The sequence below is a fragment of the Agrilus planipennis genome, unplaced genomic scaffold (assembly GCF_000699045.2).
Source record: "Agrilus planipennis isolate EAB-ADULT unplaced genomic scaffold, Apla_2.0 scaffold16, whole genome shotgun sequence".
NCBI classification, from domain to species: domain Eukaryota; kingdom Metazoa; phylum Arthropoda; class Insecta; order Coleoptera; family Buprestidae; genus Agrilus; species Agrilus planipennis.
In genome coordinates, this window is record NW_020438946.1 from 1330173 (window position 1) to 1354418 (window position 24246).

The 24246-nt window shown below is 35.8% G+C and overlaps 1 protein-coding gene across 1 annotated transcript in view; it reads right to left on the reverse strand.

Moving 5' to 3' along the window:
• Nucleotides 1-24246, reverse strand: part of LOC108744658 (low-density lipoprotein receptor-related protein 2) — a 189889-nt gene that overhangs the window by 40625 nt on the left and 125018 nt on the right. The window contains exon 2 of the mRNA XM_018480528.1: nucleotides 676-804. Coding sequence (XP_018336030.1) covers nucleotides 676-804 — 129 coding nt within the window. The remainder of the gene's footprint in view (nucleotides 1-675; nucleotides 805-24246) is intronic.

Sequence of the window (24246 nt, forward strand, 5' to 3'; positions counted from 1 at the left end):
GCTTCTAACCTTTTCAGGTGACCAACAATTAATTTGTTTATAAAAAATTATAAATTTCATAATGCTAAAATGTTAATCTATTAACGTAAATTCCGTAAATTATTAAAAGTGTAAACTTGATGGGAAATGAGGTCACTTCAATAATTTACGAATGTGATGTCTCTAATTAAAAATAATCACTATTTATTCAATAAAATATATACAAAACTATATACAAACGATGAATTTAGTGGTAACTATAAAAAAATTTTTAGTGGTAAAAACTGGTATCTCGACTTCCTCCTTTGCATTGAGTGACTTTAGCTAGGGATAGACCCTTCCATAACGGTTTTCTGATTTAGTTAGTATAACTGATACCTGTTCCTTTTGGTCAAGTTGGACTGTTCATTTGCTGCACGTTTATTTGTTTGATTTTAGATTAAGTTTTCATTGTTATCTGCATAACCAACCAATAAGTTACCAAGTCTCACGTTAAAAAAAAAACAAACACCAAAAAATATTGACTCTATCAATAAAGTTTAGTTAAAGTGTTCTTTGTAGTTATGTAATTTTACCATTACGCTAATGTAATAGAATGTAGAAATGCACAAACAGTAGGTACCTATACCAAAAGTAAATTCAAGTCTTAGTAGGAAATAAATTTCTGAGTGACAATTAAACGGTTGAATTACTTACGGCATGCCTGAAATTCATCCTCTCCCTTCTCGCAATCCGCCTGGTAATTGCACACCCAGAGGGACGGAATGCACTTTCCCTCTGGACATTTGAACATGTTCGGACCGCATACAACCCCCATGGGATCGCCTGAAACAATAAAAACAAATGTTAAAAATTGCACTAGTAGACTAAGGGATTAATGTCAACCGTGACTACTTTTATTGGGCTAACAATTCCGTTGAAATAGTCTGCTAAAGTTAAACCTAATAAAGCAAGATTTTTCAAACTATTTTGTGAATTGAATTTTAGGAAGTTTTTAGGGGGAATATCATTCTAAAATAAATTACAGCAGAACCCTAAAATAGAGCTTAATGTTTCTGGTTACACGTGGAGTAAGAAATGTGCAATTTTAAAATTTATGTAATGATAAGATAGTTGTTAATAATTAAGTAAATAGTTGTACGTGTTCAAGAACAACTTGCGATTTTATTGGGATCCGTCAAATGGGAGGAGCCTAAAAACATGGCGCCGATTAGGGAAAATTTATCGTAGTTCCTATAGTGTACCGTGCAATTTCCAAGTTTTTAAATTACGATAAAATGATAAGTATTGACACAATATGAGATTGGGCTGACACAAAGGCTCGGAAAGGAAATTTCGTTGAAGGTGAGCGTCTTTTTAATGCCAATCACATTATACAATTCGGAAATAACAAATCCGGAAGCTAGCCTTCAAATTCCGTCAAGTTTACTGCCTAACTTTACAAACTTCGGATTTAAAAAGTGATTCACGTTATATAATTGGTGAGGTGATTCTGGGTGATTTAAGCAATATCATATCAATGACTTGCACGTGTAAAGCCGATTTAAGAGAACGTTGCAAACACATTATTGCAACTTTGTTGTATTGCAGCAGGTAGGTTCTTAACCTCAAAATACTTATATCGTATCATTAGCATTGTGTTAAATCAATTACACAGGAATAAATAATTTCTCACTTTATAATTTTAGTATGATTCTAGTTTTAAATATTAAGGTTATGGCTGATGGTAAATACTTGCTGAAATATAATCATGTGCATTAAAATGACGTGAACAAATTTTTATTCCGGAATTCACTTCTTTGATACCTACTGCTTTCATCCAAGCTTCTATTAGTTTACTTTTTTCTCTAATTTTCCGAATATATTTTTTACATATATAAAACGGTTAGTTTTTATTGGAAAGTAGTCAATGTAGGTGAAGAGTGAAGATCTATGTCTGAAGTGCTATTGCAGATTTTCATTGAACATATTAACTTTTTATTTGATTTAACTTTAGAAGAAAACTTCGTCGACTCCATCATCAAAAAAATTTTACTCTTTAACGTGTTTTATTATTTTAATAAACAATTTTACAATTTCCGTGCACAGTTCCTATGTAAATTTTTCCCTCCTTCGAGTTATAAATTTTGCCACCAGACGGTGTATGCCCATTTGACGGATCCCAATAGTATTCCTTTGTTCAGTTACAATTACAAAAGCCTTAATAACTCAATTGGCACTTGGCCACGTATAGAAAAAGTGGCACGTAGCAATGTGCGGAAGGGCTGTTGATATTGACAGCGCAACCCGATTGGGGTAATTGCTTTAACATTTCTTGCAGAAAATTTAATTTTCCCCAGCGCTGTCGTTCCTTGAATTCGAACCTTGGCTTTTATACGTACATACACATGCAGGTACACATTTATACTAATCGTAAAACTCGTTGAAATTAGACAGCGAACGGATTTACGTTAACGGACTGAGCATATCTTAATTATACTGCCTCCTAGAACGTTATAACTAGTGATTGGCTTCATTAATTACTAAGATATCCTTTGATCTAACGGGAAATAGCGTTCTGTATATCTGTCTGTCATTAATAGATTGGCTTGAGATGGTTAGTTGTAGCTGGTCTTAAGTAAATTGCAATCCCTGATTTGAGGGATGATATGGTTTGAAATAAATTTGTTATACATTTTAGTAGACTCTTCTTAAGATTATTCATCTCCATTCCACCTACATGTTTCATATACAAACAAAATAAGGTATCTATTTAACCCATCACGTCGTAAGTCTCTTTACATAATACTTGAGTTCTCCCAGAGGACTTAAGGCTTAGGAACTTAAACTTAGTGCTTGTACTTCTTCTTAGACAAAAAAATGCAAATTTCGTGAGTGTCATGTTTGCATAAACCTGCTTTTAGCCTGAATTATATTATGGGCTGTTTTTTCTAAAAATAGGACGAAAAAGATATTAATTATAAAATACGAATATTATTTTGAGTAGAATAGAAAGTATCATTTTAAGTATGCTTATCTTTTCTTGTTACAACCTTAAACAGTGTATTTTTTGCTTTTCCTTAATAGTCCTTTAGCCTAAAAGTAGTAAAGAAATTATTGAAACAAGAAGGAGAATGGGAAAAACTTTAAAAATGAAGGCAGATCCGAAAAAGGATAAAAGTGGGAAAAGTGCATCCCCCACAGTTTAAAATTCGTTTAGTCATCTGTGATTTTTGAAAAAATCATCAATTTTTGATTAAAAAAAATCACAATTTTTATCAACCTTGTCGCACACCACTGATAAAGTACTACATTGTAACTTTTCGGTTTTAAGCATGTATTTCCCTTGTTTCACGCCATCTAAGCACTAAATCCGTAACACTAAAGCCTTATATTATTAAGTTCCTCATTGCATACCAAAGAGGTAGGGACAAGTCCTTTGGGAACCATTGCCCTTGACGATAGCATCGATTACGTTTTAACATTTTGATACAATTAATTATGGCGACTGTACCTACAACCTGTACGTGGTAATTACCATTCATTTTCAGCTTCTCTTTGTAAACAAACTAAGCTCATTAAAGGGTAGATTTCAGGATAAAGCTGTCCTGAATTTAAACTGTAAACAACTAAATTCAATCCTGTTATTGCTGCTAAAGGAACCTGCGGAGTTATATACAGGGTGAAAAAGCTAGTGTTCGTATACAATTTTCTATTAATTCATCAGTCAAGGTTAAAGCTATAAGGGAAATGGAAAGAAATAAAATAAAATTGAAACTTTCAAAATCCAATAAAAAACAACAACGCTTAACAATTTTTTAAAACTGTTAAAATCACATAAGTACTTCTGGTTGGTATTGGCCAAAAACATCGATATATATCGATAATTAACAATAATAGCAACTGATAATTATTGATGTATCAGTAGTGATAGTATCAATGAATATGTATCGGTAATTACAGTTATAAAATTCCAAAATTAAAAAAGAAAAATTTCTATATACATGATTTAAATGGGAAATAGAAAATTGCAAAATGTCACCTATAAATATTAAGGTCCATATTTTAACAGGATAAATACGAGCATCGATAGTTATCTGTTACTTATAGTTATCTATAATTATCGAATATATCGATAGTTATTGATATGTCGAAGCAGATAACGATAGTTATCAGTTGCTAATATTGTTATCGATATATCGATAGTTATCGAAAATGTTTTAGTTTTCATATGATATATTTCGTGAATCAAATTTTTCAGATTTGTCTAGTACAATTAGCCTAAGAATAAATGCAATATCAAAAATAGACCCACAAAAATTAAATGCTCATTAAATGATAATTAAGTGCTCTAATGAGAAATTAAGTGGCTCGGACATTTTTTTAAAGTATAAGTAATGGAAATAGTTTTTTTTTGGTTACACAGTAAATGTTCTTATTATTTTCTCAGTAAATAAAACTTCGCGACTTGGACAAGACACTGGCTTACAAACTACTGCTCTGCAGAGGAGTAATTTTTGTAAAAATTCCCGTGGCATTTAATTTCTCATTAGAGAACTTCATTAACATTTAATTGCCAATGTGTTTCCTTTTGATTCTTCTGACTTTCTTCTTTCTACTTAATGAACGTCAATTAGATAGGTTAAACATTGCCTAGATTCATTCGTCTTGGGCAATTAATTAATTTTTCTCACCCTGTATGTAACTCCCCAACAACCTCAATGCTTAATCGTATACATGTAATGTCGTTCGCACCAAATCAATACTGTTCTAAGCAATTCCTTTAGGGTAGTATACTAAAATACATCTAGCGTCCGTATTATTCTGTTCGAATTGGCAATGTCAGATACAGACGACAGTCATCGGGGCGCGGTGAGGTTGTTTTAATAGAAATACCAATAACGAGACCATTATTAAATTCAAAATAAACATCATTTCGCATACTTCAATCACCCAGAGAGGTCTCCTACTTATTTCAATTGGTTAGCTCATCACTGGAGATCCTCCTTCGTTCAATCATTCCCAGGAGACTACGTAGGTAAACAATTACGAAATAAATTTATCTATTCAATTCTATGCCGATATACACCGCTGATCATCTAACGTTTCGTAATGTCTGCTGTAATTTATTATAAAAGAACTACTGTTCGTTTCAAGAAGTTAGAGATATGCCCCTTCCCTTTATTAGGATTCGCCGTATCATAATACGAAATTCAATCATATTTGTCTGCGGAGCTCATTTGTCTATCGATCATCGAGCGAGAACTAGACAAAAGTGTACAGTACCATTTGCACAGTTATTTCAGCTGCATCGTTAAAATTTAGGAATATGCTTTATTTAAAAGCATATTTAGCCAAAAATAATAACAAGTGAATTAACTTAACGTTCTACACACCTATAAAACTTTTGCTTTGTTTTCTAGTGTTAATTTATATACATTTTTGTTTTAAGACATTGCTAAACATTTTCGTCGAGTACTGTACAGTTCTAGCCGATCTCCTAAGACCTCCCATCGAGAGCTCTGCTTATTCCAACTATTTCTGTCTTGCTCACGCCTAGTATGTATTCTTTCTATCTTCGCGCAGATTTCTTCAAGGTCACAATTCTAACAAATTGAAATGGACTGTACAGACATGTGCATCTGTATTTGAAATAGTTCTACTTAAAGTGCTGTAATGGAATCAAGAACTAGCGGTAGTTGGAGAACCGATAAAACAAGAGGGATGTAAACAGCGTGCTATGGTGGTAGTAATGAGCAAAATTGGTCTTGCGAAAATGTAAGATTAGAACCAAGTCTTTATGCTAGCAAGACTAAGACCAAAAGAACAAGACCAAGATTAAAACCAAGACTGAACGAACAAGATTAAGACTAATACCGAGACAGAATATGTAGGACCAAGACCAATACAAATACTGGAACAGTCTTCGTCCTGGTTTTGCTTTGGTATGGTAACGATAGTTTCGGAAGCCTAGTAAGAAAAATCTTTTCCTACAATCATTCGGAGTTAAGAATTAAGAAATTTTATAATAACTGTGTTGTGAATTTTTAATTCTCATATTTATATGCGACGTATCTGAATAGCTGTCACATTCAAATAAACAGTTATCACATTGGTAACTGGCGTATCGCGGTCTAGGTCCAGTCTGCGGAAGGTCAAAAACTGAACCTCCAAAATTTTTTTGAAATTTTACAAGTAATTGTGTGGCTGATTCTTAATGATTTATGTGTTTTTAGGCAAATTAAAATAAACAATTTACGTTTTTTCTTGGATCTCTATAAAAATTTTGAAAAGATTGATGAATGAATACTTGCTGACCCCTGCCCTAGAGGTTTAGACCAGAGCTGGGCAAACTTTGACTCTGTAGGAGCCGCTACCTGAAGGTAGTGTCATTCCATACCCTTCAATGAGTACGAGAAAGTAAGCAATAATGACCCATATTGCTTTCTTTTTCTTCTCCCTTTCAGTCCCATAGCAAGTCCCTTCATCCCGTAGGCAAGCGAAGCCCCTCTCGCAACTTATAAAATTTTCTAATGATGGTCTCGTAGCTCATGGGTAGCGTGTCGGACTATGGTCGCAATACTATTAGGTTCGGACTTACCCACTAAATTGAAGGAATAAGAAAGGGAAAGAATTATCTCACTAGGAGATAAGGAGCTCTTCGGCTATACCTGGGGAGCACCCGGAAGTCAAAAGAGTCGAATTTGACCGGCTCTGGTTTAGACCACTGCTTATCATTCGGGAAGACATTGACTCGATTCTGGGTCCGTTTACCCTGGTCCAAATTTTTCTGTCGTTTCCTTGGATCACTTAGCTAAATGCTGGAGTAATAATAGTCCACTCTTTTATGTCTTCATTTCAACTGTCTTATCTTTCTTACCCCAACCATTTTCCGATTCCTAAAAAGGACCTTCCGCCATATCCTACGAAAGGACTGGTCGTCCATCAACATTGAATGAGTAGGAATGATATACTCAAAAGTTTTAGTTTTCCGCAGTGTTTCTCAAAGTGTGTGTGATACGCGCTACCTCCCCCCGAGGGACGGAAAAAAATTGGCGGGGGGTGCGTGCTGTACAGAGCTTTGGTTACGCTTGGTTTTTTGATTACAAAAATAATAAGAAAACATCGTTACTTGTTAATAAATATCCGTTACAAAATTGAATATCAATTGAACGGAATTTTGCTGTTCAACAACAGAATTTGATTCCACTTGAAGATATCGGTTTCGTTTGAAATAAAATAAACAAAAAACGTAATCTGTAGCGAGGAAACCTGGCGAGAATTTTTTGTCGTTACCCGTCTCCCATATCGCCTTTCACTTTCGATCTTATTTCCGTTACACGTAATTCAAGTTTCCGTCAAGATGACGATTCGCTTCTTCCTGTTCCGTTCGTCGGATCCCCCTTGCTTCCAAACAGCAGGCGTCCCTTTTCGGGGGAACCGTTTATTGGAAAATTCTTCTTGCAAGCGAGCTTTTATTCCGAGATTTTTATGAGTTCAAACGGGCGACTACGCGGCAGCAACGGCGCGTGCAGAAGCATATAATACATACACTACACGCTCTTCCGATCCACTTAAATTTATGGGCCCGATCAAGCTGAATGCTCAAACTATTGCCGTCGATTGATTTTCACACACGATTGATTCTACATGTGATCATTAAATCTCGAATTCATTCTTTCAATACTTATTTGTAAGTCGTGACGAACCGAACGCATCCGTTCCGATTTGTGACTTGATTTTCAACAAATGTCAAGTAAAACCAATACTAAGTGTAGCAGAAATAAGTACCGAGCTTGTAAGAGGTAACAGAGCACTCGTCATAAGGTCGTCAGTTCTAAGACTGGTTGGACATGCATCCTAACCTAATCTTCGCATTTCCTTAAAACTAGAATATCCCACGTCCTTAACTATTTGTGAACAGTAATCTAATCTAGGTCTATCTCTATCCTTCTTAACTCCTGTTTCTACTTCTAATACAGGGTTTGTCCGGAAAGTAATAGGACTGATTTCCTTCCGCCGCGACTGTACTTCGGAGCGTGCGCGCACCGACTGGATTCGGTAGAGGGCATTCCTAGCTAACGAATGAGCGACTGGTGAAAAGGCCGACGAAAGGCAAGCATTTTGAGACGACAGAGGGGATCCAAGCAGCATGCACCGCGGCTCAAGGCTATTCCGGAGAATGCCTTCCGTGACGCCTTCAATGCTTGGAAATCGCGCTGGCAGCGCTGCATCGACGCAGAAGGAGCCTATTTTGAAAGTTTTAAAGAATTGTAACGATTGACTCAATAAATTTTTTTAAATCGACTCAGTCCTTATACTTTCCGGACAAACCCTGTATGTCTCTGACTAGGTGTCCTACCAAACTATCTCGCCTATTTCTTATTAACTTTCATAGAGTCCTCTGTTCTCCTACTCCTTCTAATACCTCTTCATTTCTAACCTGCTCTATCCACGGTATCCTCATCATCCGCCTATAACACCACATTTCGAACGCTTCTAACCTTTTCCGCCGCGCCCACATTCATTTGAAGTTTCGCACCCGTATAGCGCCGTGCTCCAAACATACACCTTTAACAACGCTTTTTCGAATTTCTAAATTAACCGTTCGTGAGCACAGAAGTGCCTGCTTAGTATGATCTGTCATTTACCTTCGATGTCATTATAAGCGGATTCTACTGTAGTAAACAATCTCGTTGTAATGTTCAATTATTTTAACCAGGAATTTAAGAATTGTTACCAAAGGTGTATGTATCCGATGAAAAAAGGGTTCATACTAAAGTAGATGAGAGGCAACAAAAAATTCTATCGATCAAAAACTTGAACAAAAGTTATAGCAATCTGTTGTACTTATACAAAAACTGCACGAACTAATTTGTCTGTCTGATATAATGGAATATTCTTGCTATCAAAGCTATGATATGGGTATTATTCTTGTGAAAACGGGATTTTCGACTATACCTAACTCAAAACTTATTTAATAAATATTGACGGGGTTTGTTTAATAAATTATATTGATCACACTCAGAGGAATTAAGAAGTCAGTAGAAAACAAGGCGAGATTCAAGGCAACTACTATCACTATCAAAACCCTTGTCCAATCGAAAAAAGTTAAAGTTACATTTTTTTGTACAGCTTAATGTATGATACTGCACCAACTACGTATTGGCTTCGGTATTATATCAATTTCTCTTAACTTTCACTAAGTTTAATTTATTACTACCCTTTTCAAACAGCCATTAAGCGTTTCCAAAAGATACAAAGATTTGCATTTGTTTTATAATAAATGGTTTCTCTTGCAACCCTTTTTGAAACGCCAAGTATTAAATTGTCTGCATAAATTATTGGAAAGCATTTATAGAGATGACCGACCGCAGTAAGCAATTTCTGCCTAAAAGAACATCAGTAAAATGAAATAATTTTCATAAACCCCCGTTATTTTTTTATGACAGGTGTTTTTTTTTAAACACGACTAAATAATATCCATGTTTCTGTTCCGTTTGCAAAGCGATTCGTGACAGCATTCACAGGAAGGAAATTTGAATATTAAAATATGTAAATGGCTTTTCCCTGAAACGAGAAAATTGGGTTATACAGAATACAAATGAAAAGTGGTTACGTTTACCGTCACTAATGCATTTTTAAATATTTACTCACAATAATTGTACGAGTACGTATTTAGATCATAGAGGTAGGAATATATGAGTTCGGAGTCCGCGAGTTTATGTTGCGCCTTTTTATTATTCCCATGTCAATCATATATGAAAATACAAAGAATACAATAACCTCATCTTATAAAATATAAAATTTATTTGTTACAGATGTAGAGAATACATTTATTATTGTTGTTAAAGCGAAATTATGGTATTAATAGGTCTAATTAAGCGATGTTGTGGTTTAATAGGATTTTTCCTATATTTTTTGAATATAAATCACCAATCTTTTGACATGTTTCAATGTCAATATTTGGTTGTCATGGGTTCACAGATAGGTACGATGTGTGGACTTACATTAAGTTACGGTAAAAGAGAATTCCCTGATGGACTTGTGTGTGAGTGCTATGAACTTAAACTTTTACAATTAAAAGCTTTGAGTAATAGGAACTATAATATTAGAAATTCCAATGTGAGTTTGTTTGCTACTCAACTGATCATCATGAAATTTTGTACACACAGTACAAAAAAGGACATAGGGTATCTTTTATCTAGAAAAAGGTGCTGTTCCCGAAAGGTAGAAAAATTTAGTTTTATGTAGTCGTCGATGATTTATGACACGGTTTTAGGACAACAACGCTAGCGAAGCCGCGGGTAAAACCTGCCATGAAATTTTGTACATATTGCCAGGGATACTGAAAAAGACATAGGGTCCCTTCTATCCAGAAAACAAATACTGTTCCCGAGGCTTAGAAACATTGGTTTAATGTGGTCATCGATGATCTCTGACAGTTATTCAAGACATAAACGCCAACGAAGCCGAATCAACGTGAAAAGCCGAAATTTACTCTTGCAATTTGTAAACTTTTCTCTTTTTCTAATTCTTAGGTGTTCTTGTAGACCTTTTTGCACAAGCCTAGCTGTTGTTTCATACCGAAATAGACACTGTATTTTATTATTCTGTCATACTTTAATGTCACAGTAAATATTTGAATGCGGTTCGTACATTACATGCAAAATATGTACACTGCACACGATAGCAGGCCATGATTTATACTGTAACGACGTTATCTTGGTGCTGTCCGGATAAAACGGCGGGTATTTCAGACGCAAAAATACGTTTTCGCTGCAGATCTAGAGCACCTGCATTTTTCTCGCAAATAAACTGCAGCTTTTTCAAATCCCTCCGAGCTGTACCTAGCAACCCCGTGCCAACTAATTCCACGTAATATACATTTCAAGACCACATTTGCAAAGCTGGAGCAACTGGATTATTACAATCCCTCTGATGCTCTCCTTTTGTTTGTTTGTTCTATTTTTCGTTCTGCCGCGTGCATTTAGTTTCATTCCTTCTTTTTTTTTTCAATCTGGGTTTCAGTTTAAGTTCGTGTTATACCTATTGGGATCCGTCAAATGGGAGGAGCATAAAAACATGGCGCCGATTAGGGAAAATTTATCGTAGTTCCTATAGTGTACCGTGCAATTTCCAAGTTTTTAAATTACGATAAAATGATAAGTATTGACACAACATGTGATTGGGCTGACACAAAGCCTCGGAAAGGAAATTTCGTTGAAGGTGAGCGTGTTTTTAATGCCAATCACATTATAAAATTCGGAAATAACAAATCCGGAAGCTAGCCTTCAAATTCCGTCAAGTTTACTGCCTACTTTTTACAAACTTCGGATTTAAAAAGTGATTCACGTTATATAATTGGTGAGGTGATTCTGGGTGATTTAAGCAATATCATATCAATGACTTGCACGTGCAAAGCCGATTTAAGAGAACGTTGCAAACACATTATTGCAACTTTGTTGTATTGCAGCAGGTAGGTTCTTAACCTCAAAATACTTATATCGTATCATTAGAATTGTGTTAAATCAATTACACAGGAATAAATAATTTCTCACTTTATAATTTTAGTATGATTCTAGTTTTAAATATTAAGGTTATGGCTGATGGTAAATACTTGCTGAAATATAATCATGTGCATTAAAATGACGTGAACAAATTTTTATTCCGGAATTCACTTCTTTGATACCTACTGCTTTCATCCAAGCTTCTATTAGTTTACTTTTTTCTCTAATTTTCCGAATATATTTTTTACATATATAAAACGGTTAGTTTTTATTGGAAAGTAGTTAATGTAGGTGAAGAGTGAAGATCTATGTCTGAAGTGCTATTGCAGCTTTTCACTGAACATATTAACTTTTTATTTGATTTAACTTTAGAAGAAAACTTCGTCGACTCCATCATCAAAAAAATTTTTACTTTTTTAACGTGTTTTATTATTTTAATAAACAATTTTACAATTTGCGTGCACAGTTCCTATGTAAATTTTTCCCTCATTCGAGTTATAAATTTTGCCACCAGATGTATGCCCATTTGACGGATCCCAATACCAACATGTTGGAGTTCAGTTCTTTAATGAAGGAAAACAATCTCTGATACACGATAACTATTTGCTCAGTCGAGGAGCTTTAACGTTGAATTGACGGACGGTTTTAAATTAACCTCTGGATGCACCGGGAACTGTCTGGACTTTCGTATACGAAAAGCTCGTGGGAATATGCTTCCGTCGTTAACCCTACATCAAATGGAACAGATCTCCAACGGACGACTTTGATAAATTGTCCGAAACTGTTTTTACGACCCGACAGCACTTTATTTTACGTATACTAGTACCTACCACATCATGCCTTGAGGAATTTGAAAAAGTTTGAAACTCCCAACAACGGTCGATGCTTGAAGACAAATATTCTCTTAATGATAACGTGAGTCCTTACGAACTTTAGTCAGCATTAGGGAATATCAGAGAAACGAAAATTACTATTTGGACCTGTCAACTGTTGAACATGACACTTGTTGATATGATTAATTTTTAACCGTGCGAAACTTGGGTAAAAGCTGTTTAGATTGTTTATCATCATCATCATAAGGTCGTCAGTCCTAAGACTGGTTCGACACGTACCTCCGCTCTTTTCTATCCTGAGCTAATCTTCGCATTTCCTTGAAACTAGAACAACCTAAATTCTTAACTATTTGCGAACAGTAATCTAATCTAGGTCTACCTCTACTTCTCTTAAATCTTGTTTCTGACTCTAATATGTCTCTAACTAGACCTTCATGCCTGAGATGTCCTACCAACCTATCTCGTCTATTTCTTATTGACTTCCATAGAGTCCTATGTTCTCCAATCCTTCATTTATAATCTTCGCTATCCACGGTATCCCTATCATTCGCTTGTAACAGCACATTTCGAACACTTCTAACCTTTTCTATTCTATGGCGCTCACCGCCCATATTTCGCACCCATTCAGCGCCGCGCTCCAACTTACACCTTTAAAATTTTTTTCGAATTTCTAAATTAACCGTTCACGAGCATATAAGAGAAGGCGACTAGACCCTGCGCTATCCTCTGCTTTATATCCTTACTACTCCTTCAGTTCTAACTTCCTAGATACCTAAAATCGGCCACTTCTTCTAATTTTTCGTCTCCTACCTTTATAGTCGCCCTTTTCCTACTTTTTCTTCCCTTGCCTTTTATTTATTTTCAAACAATACTCTCGCATTTATTCCAGATGCGTGCTTTGGTCAAAAAAACCTATTTTACTGATGAAGTATATCAGGGTTGGTTTCCAAAAAAGGTGGGTGCACCCTTTCGTTCTTTGGCAGCAACATTCAATGATTATTGTTTACGAAATTTTTTTTGCTGGCTTTTTTATTCAACTGAATTTTTATGGGCAGTGGTAATTAACTTAGTTGGGCACCATCAGGGGGTATAATTATTTTAAAAAACTAACGTGTCAAAAAATTCTCTTTCGCCAATGTTCAGCAACAAAAATACATTTTTTCACTGATACTTTATTGAACCATACTAATTTGTTTCTTTCACGATAAATTTACGACAAATAATCCATTTTGTGCTCTTTTAGAATTCTTAAGAATTATCTAATGTTATACTTCGTTTACTTTCTGTAGCGATGTGACCTTCAGTTTGACCGGCGCAAATTAGAAAAGAACAGCACTAGGCCAGTAGAGGAAGGAGACAACTCTCAACCAGACTCTTAACCGGTGAGGAGCGTATAATCCGTACAGTACTGCACGGAAAAATTGACCATTTTATCCACTACAATTGCATTGCTCAAATATGCTGTTATTGGTAACAATTACTCTTGAAAGTATCAACGAGATGTTTATTTATATTTGAAGACATATTAAAGGCTTTAACGCTTGTTTTCGACTCGCACAACAAAACTTTGGCAGGTACTGTATGAAAAAGTATGTTTAATAAACAAGAGTCGAGAGTATAATGAGTTTTTTTTCCCTACCTACGATTTCGGCAAGACATTGGAAGGGGCACATCGCTACAGAAAGTAAATGAAGTATAACTTGTTGGGCATACATACGAGGTGCGAAACAAATATCCACATTAAAACCGAGACTGTTTTATTAGACGAACGTTACCGAGACGGATTGATCAACGGAAGTAATTTAGCAAAAGGGTTCGGAGAGCTCGGATTACTCACCTCAGACAACGTCTACTGCTAATAAGAGTAATTACAAAGTTTTTACGTCAAGTTCTTCGACAGATGCGCGAAGAAAAGACGAGGATGAGTAGAAGGGGTGGTGGGAGACGGGAACGGGGTTCGGTTAGTTATATTGCTACTGAGAATATTGTCTTGAGATAAAGAAAGAACGTTTAACTAAGGTAATAACGTGCCAGGCATCCGTTCAAGTTCGCTAATGGCTTTTTGTTTTGTTAAAAAGTCGCTTGTATACTTAAGCGAATCTAATTAAGCAAGAGGTTCAAACTTGAAAATGACTCTGCTAATCGATTATTACAACTATGTTTCACTACATAAAATATGCGGTATGATATAAAGCAATTATTACTAAAGATATTCTGGATATCCGGCTTGGTTCCGATACCCGTAGGATCCGGCTCTTTTTTTTAGCATTTAAGTGGGATAATGATGATAAAAAGAATAAATAAACACCAGTGTTTGCTCGCGAACGGTTAATTTATAAATTCGAAAAATATTATATAAGAACAAAGGCTTTCACGGCCGGAATCCATAGTAGAATGCAGATTCGGGCTATAGGGCCGTGGTCTAAGTGAACGATTCCGTCCAGACGTTTCGTCAGCTAGTGTGGCTGACATCTTCAGTGGTAGTGCTGCGAGACATCGAGATACAATCTACGTTCACGTTGTCAACGCAGCACTACCACTGAAGATGTCAGCCGCAGTAGCTGACGAAACGTCTGGACGGAATCGTTCACTTAGACCACGGCCCTATAGCCCGAATCTGCATTCTACTATCGAAAAATATTGTTAAAGATGTTTGTTTGGTGCTGTACGGGTGCGAAACATAGGCGGTGGAGGCGGCGGAAAAGAAAAGGTTAGAAGCGTTCGAAATGTAGTGTTACATGCGAACGATGAGGATACCGTGGATAGAGAAGGTTAGAAATGAAGAGGTATTAAGAAGATAGGAGAACAAAGGATTCAATTCAGGAAGTCAATAGGAAATAGGCGACATAGGTTGGTAGGACACCTCCTCAGGGCTAGTCAGACACACATTAGAGGCAAAAACAAGATTTAAGACCTAGATTAGATTATTGTTAGCAAATAGATAAGGATGTGGGTTGTTCTGGTGTTACGGAAATGCGAAGATTAGCTCAGAATAGGAAAGAGTGGAGGTGCGTGTCCAACCAGTGTTAAGACTGACGACCCTACGATGATGAGAATGATGATGATGATGATGATGATCCTAAATTATTTCTTATATGAACACTATACACAGATTGCGTTTGGACCATTTATTCAACGACATAATAGAATTAGAGTGATCGGCAAGCTCAACGGTAATGTGTTTCTTAACAGAAAGATACAGAAAATAAAGAGTCATCATGTATCTCTCTTTATTTTGTGCTCACACACTTGACAGTGGTACATAAAGAAAGACCTAACACCTAGATTTTGCCCCTATGGTTTCCTGATCGCGAATGTACATGACCATGTTTCTAGATGTAATATTTTCCGTTCTTTCCGAGTTTCAGGTCAAAAACGAGGGTTAAATTCAGAGTCACCACCAAGTCCCAGGCACGTACTTAGTTCGCTATAATTTTTACAAGAAAACGTTTTCATTAGAACTCGGTCTAACAAAGTTTCTGTATTTATAAGACATCTCTTATGCTTTCTTAATTTATAAAATTTTTAATATTTTAACCCCCGACAAGACGCTACAAGTACGACGAAAATCGAATGGGATACTACGTCGGATATATGTCTTTTATTATTTTCTTTCTTAATGGATGTACCATGGGATGGACATAAAAAACTGCAAGTGCATGATAAGCCTCTTTTGACATTTCGTACATGGAACTTGAATTTGCTGTCAAAAGGGATGCAATCGACGCTTATGTCTTCTTAGTACACAACTACAGCGTCATTGTCACTTGCTAGGCGACAGTTTGACTAAAGGTGCGCCCACCTACATCAGAACCGGACGGACGACACGGAGCGGACTTACGACGACAATGAACACGACTATTCAAGTAACTTAAAGGGATGAAAAGTGTTTTATTTATATTTATCAATAATCAACAAGGTGTAACCCCTTTAAGTTGCTTGAATAGTTTTTTTCGTATGTATTGGGGGAGGAATTACGAATATATACGACGACAATGTCGGAATTGAAGTCGTCTCAAAGCACATATGATGGAATCTAATCAAGTCTCTTTTGACATTTCGTACGTGGAACTTGAATTTGCCGTCAATAGGGATGCAATCGACGTTTGTGTCTTCTTAGTACACAACTACAACGTTCTTGTTACTCGACAGTTTGGCTAAAGGTGCGCACACCTACATCAGAACCGGACGGACGACATGGAGCGGACATACGACGACAATGAACACGACTATTCAAGTAGTTTAAAGGGATGAAAAGTGTTTTATTTAGAATTAGCAATAATCAACAAGGTATAACACCTTTAAGTTGCCTGAATAGTTTTTTTCATTGGTATTAGGGGAAGAATTACGAATATATACGACGACAATGTCGGAATTGAAGTCGTTTCAAAGCACATATGATGGAATCTAATCATGTCTCTTTTGACATTTCGTACGTGGAACTTGAATTTGCCGTCAATAGGGATGCAATCGACGTTTGTGTCTTCTTAGTACACAACTACAGCGTTCTTCTTACTCCTCAACTTTCGGAATTTAGATTATTATTGGTGTCAATCGTTTAGAAAAGTATTGATCAAAAATGGCAAATATATTCAAAACATCAGACAGTTTTATCGGTTGTAGGCTTCGCGAACAACCGGCCTTATATCATAACATTCTGCTGAGGGAAACAATTGTATGCATTATAAATTAAATATCGTTGGAAATCTACAAATCAATATTCAGTCATTTCCAAACGGTATTGAATAATATGTACGTATGTAGGCAGTTTCGAGATTTCTTATAAAAGGTTTTACCTTTTGTTCTCTTTAATAAAACAGAATGAATTTATCGACCGACGGTCAATTGTGATTGTGATCGAAAAGAGAACTTTTTCATACACGTCCAGAAACACGTATTTGTACGCATTGAAAACGTATGGATGCATTAACCCTTGTGCAAATAGAATTCGATTTCAATTTCGCAGAAGCAATTGACCGCGAATGTTCTGCATCTCGTTATGAGAAGAACAACCTCGCCAGACCGTGATAATTTAAATAACCAACTTGGCATCGATTCCGATGTCGTCCTCGGTTACTTCTAGCGAACGTTGGCTTTGAATTATTCGGAAATTATTGCTGTTTACCAGCAAAATCTGCAAACTCTACAACTACATGTAGACACCTAAGCTTTTTTTGGTTTTATTGGTAATTAGGTACGTAAATACCAATTGATGATGTTCTCCCATTAATTGCCTCCTTTACAAATAAGAAAGTACCATTTACAGCTTTATCCAGTGTAAGTATATCCAGACACATATAATTATAACTAGAGGATTTCTAGATAATTAACTGTCAACAAATGTGGAAATTTAACATACGTATTTTCCAATAATTGCCAATTTTTCAAGAATGATACCAGAATTTGAATCATTTTACACGTATATCAAGATAGCATTATCATCACCATAAAGTCGTCAGTCCTAAGAGCGGTTGGACTCGCACCTCCTCTTTCTTACTTGAGTAAATCTTCGCATTTCCCTAAAACTAGAATATCCCACATCATGTTTCGCACCCGTAGAGCGCCACACTCCAGACATATAACTTTAACAAGCTAACATCATCATCATCATAAGGTCGTCAGTCCTAAGAGTGGTTGGAAACGCACCTCCACTAATTCCTATTCTGGCTAATCTTCGCATTTTCCTAAACCTACATTCTTAACTATTTGTGAACAGTAATCTAATCTAGGTCTATCTCTATCCTTCTTAACTCCTGTTTCTACTTCTAATATGTCTCTGACTAGGTGTCCTACCAACCTATCTCGCCTATTTCTTATTGACTTCCATAGAGTCCTCTGTTCTCTTACTCTTTCTAGTACTTCTTCATTTCTAACCTTCTCTATCCACGGTATCCTCATCATTCGCCTGTAACACCACATTTCGAACGCTTGTAACTTTTTCTTTCCTCAGTGTCCATGTTATATTGCTCATTTCTAAAATGCACTCTAATTTGTCGTTAATTTATTACCAAATCCAAAAATTTATCAATCCAGCCGGTTACGGCAAAGTGGATGAAATGTTACCCTAATATCAAGCAACGAATTTTTGGATTTAGTAACAAATCAGCGGCAAATTATGGTGCATTTTAGAAATAACAAATACAACTTTATCGATCTAGTTTTATATACAACTCCTAACATAATGTCTGCAGGAATCATAACGAAAATTCTGGGTCACTATAATTAAGTAACGCAATGAAAACAGAACTGAAGTAAAAAATTATCTGTGAGTTCTTATTACTACTTAAATAATCCACAGGAAACACAGGAAAACATGGATTAGAGCAGACGGACCTGAAATCGAACCTGTGTCCTCCCGAATTCTAAGTAATGGTATAAAATTCTAGGTTACAGTCTTGCAGGGCAAATTACTGATAAACGTTCATTTGCCTTCCTATCACGTACTACGAAATACTATAATTAGTAGCAAATATGTTAATAGGAATATTCCAAATATGATTGTGAACATTCATTAGAGTGAAGAAGAACATTCTTTCAACCGTTCAATGAAAATTACTGCTACGATGATGGATTGTCCCGCCAGGATAGTTAATTTTGTCCTGAGACCAGAATGGAAAATCTTTCGGCGTATAAATCAGATGCGGACGTTTCACGCGGTTCAAGAAAAGTTAATAGTAATTAAATTGAAGTAATCTTTCAATTTATTTTCCGTAAATCTAAAAGTTATCCCGCTGCGTTCTTTTCCGCTCCTACTGAAAGGATTATACCGTTCTTGATTCGAAATTAATGAATGGTCGAAGTCGAAGATTAGCGCTTAATTGCCTTTATCAAATTAATGCTACTAGGAATTATATTGAAAAACGTTTATGAAATGGGCATTTAAAATTAAACAGAAAAAAATTATAAAACATATTCTAGTTATTACTCTAGACAAATAATAGCGGAAATCCTGGAAATTCAGACAAAATTGACTCCAAACACTTTTTTATTGCCTACTTTTGTTAGATTAATTTAAGCTATACGTAATACGTTACTTTCTTTTCCATTTTCACCCCTAAAAGCATTTGTTTCCCCACCCCTTCCACCTATTTTTACTCCCCCCTGATTTTGGGCCACTTGTTGTTGCCCAAAAGGAAAAATAGAAACTTTATAGAATTGTCTGTAAAAACCCTATTTATAAGGAACGCGTGGGGTAACAAATTGAAACTAATTACAATTACATAGATCTACAATCCCTTGAAGCTGTGAAAAAAATCAAACTTCCAAGTCAACGCAATCAAAAGATACTGCCGTTTATGTCGCGCATTTTGACACAAGCAAGCGAATCAAAACCTAAAGGATTTCTGTCGACCTAGAATCATAAAATTTGGCAATAGGCAATGACTTATAGTATAGCACAAGTAAAAGGAAAACGTTATTACCGTTTTGTATTTAATATTATAATTGTACCTTTTGGGGTCTGATTTTGGAGGGAAACTTAAAACATACTCGGAGAAAGAGGGAAAAATCTTCGAAACTCGATTCCTTTGACAGATGAAATATTTACAGCCCATTTCAATTTGTTTGAATTGTGACCTTGAAGAAATCTGCGCGAAGATAGAAAGAATACACACTAGGCGTGAGCAAGACAGAAATAGTTGGAACAAGCTTGAACGAGCAGAGCTTTCGATGAGCGGTCTTAGGAGATCGACTAGAACTGTACAGTACTAGACGAAAATGTTTAGCAATTTCTTAGAACAAAAATGTATATAAATTAACAATAGAAAACAAAGCAAACGTTTTATAGGTGTATAGAACGTTAAGTTACTTCACTTGTAATTATTTTTGGCTAAATATGCTTTTAAATGAAGCATATTCTTAAATTTTAACGAGACGGTTTAAATAATTTTGCAAATGGTACTGTACACTTTTGTCTAGTTCTCGCTCGATGATCGGTGGAGAAATGAGCTCCGCAGACAAATATGATTGAATTTGGAATTATGCTACGGCGCATCCTAATAAAGGGAAGGGGCATATCTCCAACTTCTTGAAACAAACAGTACATACCTACAAGTTCTTACTGAATCCTAGGTTCTTTTTTATTTCAGAGTCTGCTATTTTCAGAAAGAAAATACTAATACATTAACATAATCACTCCTTAACCGAAAATGAACGGGTATGGCCAGTAACTTTCCTTTAGAATAAACAAAACAACTGAAGCAGTGCCGTTTCATTCTACGAAAATGACCGCTGACCAAAGCACGTCAACTACTTCCATTTAGAATCCAGACTTTCTGCTCCATTAACGCTTCTAATAATTAAACTCCCAACTAACTGCTTTGCTAAGCTTTCAATTGGAACACTCGCAATATGTTACTTTTTGTTCCGTCATCATGAATTCGAAACAAAGACATGGATTTTCGTTTCAGCACGAGCACAAAACACGACTCAATACTGTAGAATATCGCGTTCAAAAAAGCGTAAGTTTATTTAATAAAATTGGAAATTCGGCTAATACACAACCTGTCATCGTCAGCAGTATTGATAAATAATCCAAGCGGAAGGAATATTTGTTTGCAAAGGAAATAACACAGAAATATGTATACAAAAAGAATAATGTACATGAAAATATCACGTTTTGAAACGTTAAAGATTATAGAAAAGTATTGAAAAAATTGAGTTCCTCATCAGTTAGTACTTCAACGGCGCCTCAGCGACGCGCATATAAAATATTCAAATTATATACAACCGAAACAGGAAAGTTCATTGTCAAGGTTTCGTAAATATTGGTAAGACGTAGTTTAGACATATAAGAGCTAAGAACATGTACATAATGAAATTTAACCGTCTAAAATCATAAAAGTAAGCATTATTATTCGATAAATTATCAAACAAACAAAAGTCTAAATAATGTCGAATCTTGTCTAACACTTAAAAAGCTTTAGTTAACTGCAGATGTCAGTAGATGGCAACGTATTACTGTAAATCGGCATTATTGTATAAACACGGGCAAAAAAAAATGTTTAACCCACTAGTATAATCATCATCATAAGGGTCGTCCGCTTTACGACTGGTTGGACACGCACCTCCACTCTTTCCTATCCTGAGTTAATCTTTGCATTTTCCTAACACTACAACATTCCACATCTTTAACTATTTGTGAACAGTAATCTAATCGAGGCCTATCTCTACTCCTTTTAATTCCTGTTTCTGCCTCTAATATGTCTCTAACTAGCCCTTCATGCTTGAGAATGAGTCATACCAACCTACACCGCCTACTTTCATTCTATTTAAGGCTAACTCTTCCTTGCTAGATATTAATACTGTTATCAACTGCAAATCTAAGCATACTAATATTAGATAAAACATAATCTTCTTTTCATGATTAATTGTAATCTTTTTAGGTCCTCGTATATCGTAATAAGAATCACATATTCACTCTGACTTAGCATCAAGCCCTTTAGCCCCACAGGGGACTTTCTGTTGAATTGGTTTTGAAATTTGACATGAAGGAAGACCTTGCAGCAAATCCGAAAGTAATTAATTTCTAATTTGATTTAGAATTATTCCTTACAAGACAAACATTTCTTTTTGACTGATTAATGCTAAACATACTGTGGGAAATTGATCACTTTGGTCAGACTTCTGGTGATAACAATTCTAATTCGGATTGATTGACTGAATCTACAAGCAGATTTATCTGTATACTGTTAGGACTGTAAGGAATAGGCGAGATAGGTTGGTTATCTTTTCATGTATGAAGGGCTAGTTAAAAATAGCAGAGGTATACCTAGAGTAGATCACAAATAGTTAAGGACATTGGATGTTGTAGCTTTAGGGAAATGCGAAGATTAGCTTACGATAGGAAAGAGTGGACGTGCGTGTCCAACCAGTCTTAGGAGTGACGAACTTATGATGATGAAGATCGCGATTTTCTTGCTGTGACACAGTATGTTCTAGGGACAGATTATTTTGGTGTCAATTTTTATGAAACTACTTCTAGTTTTTTCAATGTTTTTCGCACTAAAACCTTCCGATATAAAAAGTATTCGGACTTGTGTAAAGTCTGTATCATATATTGCAATATTTATCTACATGTTAAACTAAACAATTTCGTACATATTCCTATGAAAGGAAACATGTTAATTGAACTGGATTTAGAGTTACGAGCAGAGTTATATTCCTCTATATAAAAGAACGATGTGTAGCGTGAAGAGCCATGAAAATATTCGAGTTTTTTGAACAGAGAGAAAAGCAATAATACAAAACTGGAAAGATCGTTGTCGGGGTCCGTAGGTAGTTGGTAAATAATGCTTGCTAGGGTATTTGACATCGTTTCACGTAAGCCATTCCAGTAGGATTGGATTGCCTCATGAATCTACATGAACGCGCTGGAAAATAGCCACCGGAGCAAAGAGCGCGGCAGGTATACCTTCTACGTTTCATGAATTTTTAATTAATTGTCTTAATTTACGATTCCGACCGATTCTTGGCGATATTCTGCGCTGTTCTCACGAAGGACACCAACGTCAATATTAAAATATATTATCTACCAGTTTTACTGTTCGGATTTATTTTGAAATTCGAACGAAATAATAGGAAATCGCGAAGGTCTCTGTCTCATACAAGCATGAACGCATGAAAAGCAGCAAATTTCATACAATTACACCATACCTGCCTATTTTCAATGTCAGTTCCTCATTGCAACACACATTTACTACAATTTAGTTGCAAAATTTGGATAAGCACAAGACTGAGGAATTTCTAAAAGAATCGCATTAATGCAGCAGCAGAGTGACGAACTCAATTTACAAATTTAATGGTGATGACCAAGACCAAGACTGTCCCACATATGGTCCAGTCAAATGAAGGGAATGGCTGAAAAGTACATTATAATGGAGAAAATGATTGAAACACGAATATGTAAATGAAAATGATTTGCCCGGCATAGGGGGGGAGAAAATCCGCAAAAACAATTGCAGGTTCGATTATCTCTATATTTCAACCATGTGAAATTTGAATTAAGAACACTTACCCCGAGGACATTATTGTAGATCCCTTTTGTACAAAGAGTGGTAAACTTTCTTTTTTCTATATTTAGTGTTCTAGTTAAGCAAACTGAAAATTTCAAATTCAAAAAACGTAGTCGACAGTAGGCATAGTGGAAAAGAGAACGTTAGAAGCGTTCGAAATGTCTTACAGACGAATGATGAGAATACTATGGAAATAGAAGGTTAGAAATGGAGAGGTATTAGAAAGAATGGCAGCTTAAGATGGGAAAGAGTGGAAGTGCATGTCCGCCCAGTCTTATAACTGACGACCTTATGATGGATGATAATTAAAATTTAAACTAGACTAGACGTAGTTTCACATACTAAAAACGTTTTGTTCCAAGAAAAAAATATATTGTAGCGAGCACGAATGTGTTTGTGTGCGATCGGCCACACGTGTGCGTGAACGGCTTATCGATTCGCCGACTAGCCGCGTGCGCCGTATTTGTAAATGTGTGTGTCGTACCTGCGTTCTGGGAAAGCAGTTAAAGAGTTCAAAGAAAAAATAAACTATCCGGATGTTTCCAGAAGGTTCCCGAAAGCAAACAAAAGAGTATTTCAAGGAAGAGACGATCGCCGAGAGCGGTAGAAATAAATTGACCGTTGCAGACGTGCATCGAGAAATAAATTGACAGTGATAGCAGTGAAATAAATAGCGCAGTGAATAGTGATGTATCAACAGTAGAGTAAATACGAGGGTGGATTGATAAGTTTCCGGCCTGACCAAGAAAAACAAGGTTTTTAAAAATTTTTTTTTTTTATTTCTCAACATAATCTCCTCCAAGGCTGATACATTTCTCATAGCGGTGTTCCAGTCTATTAATGCCATCTCTATAGACTGATTCGTCAAGCTCCTCAAAATAACCATTTACAGCTTCGATTACTTCTTCATTGTCCGCAAATCTCTTACCGCCA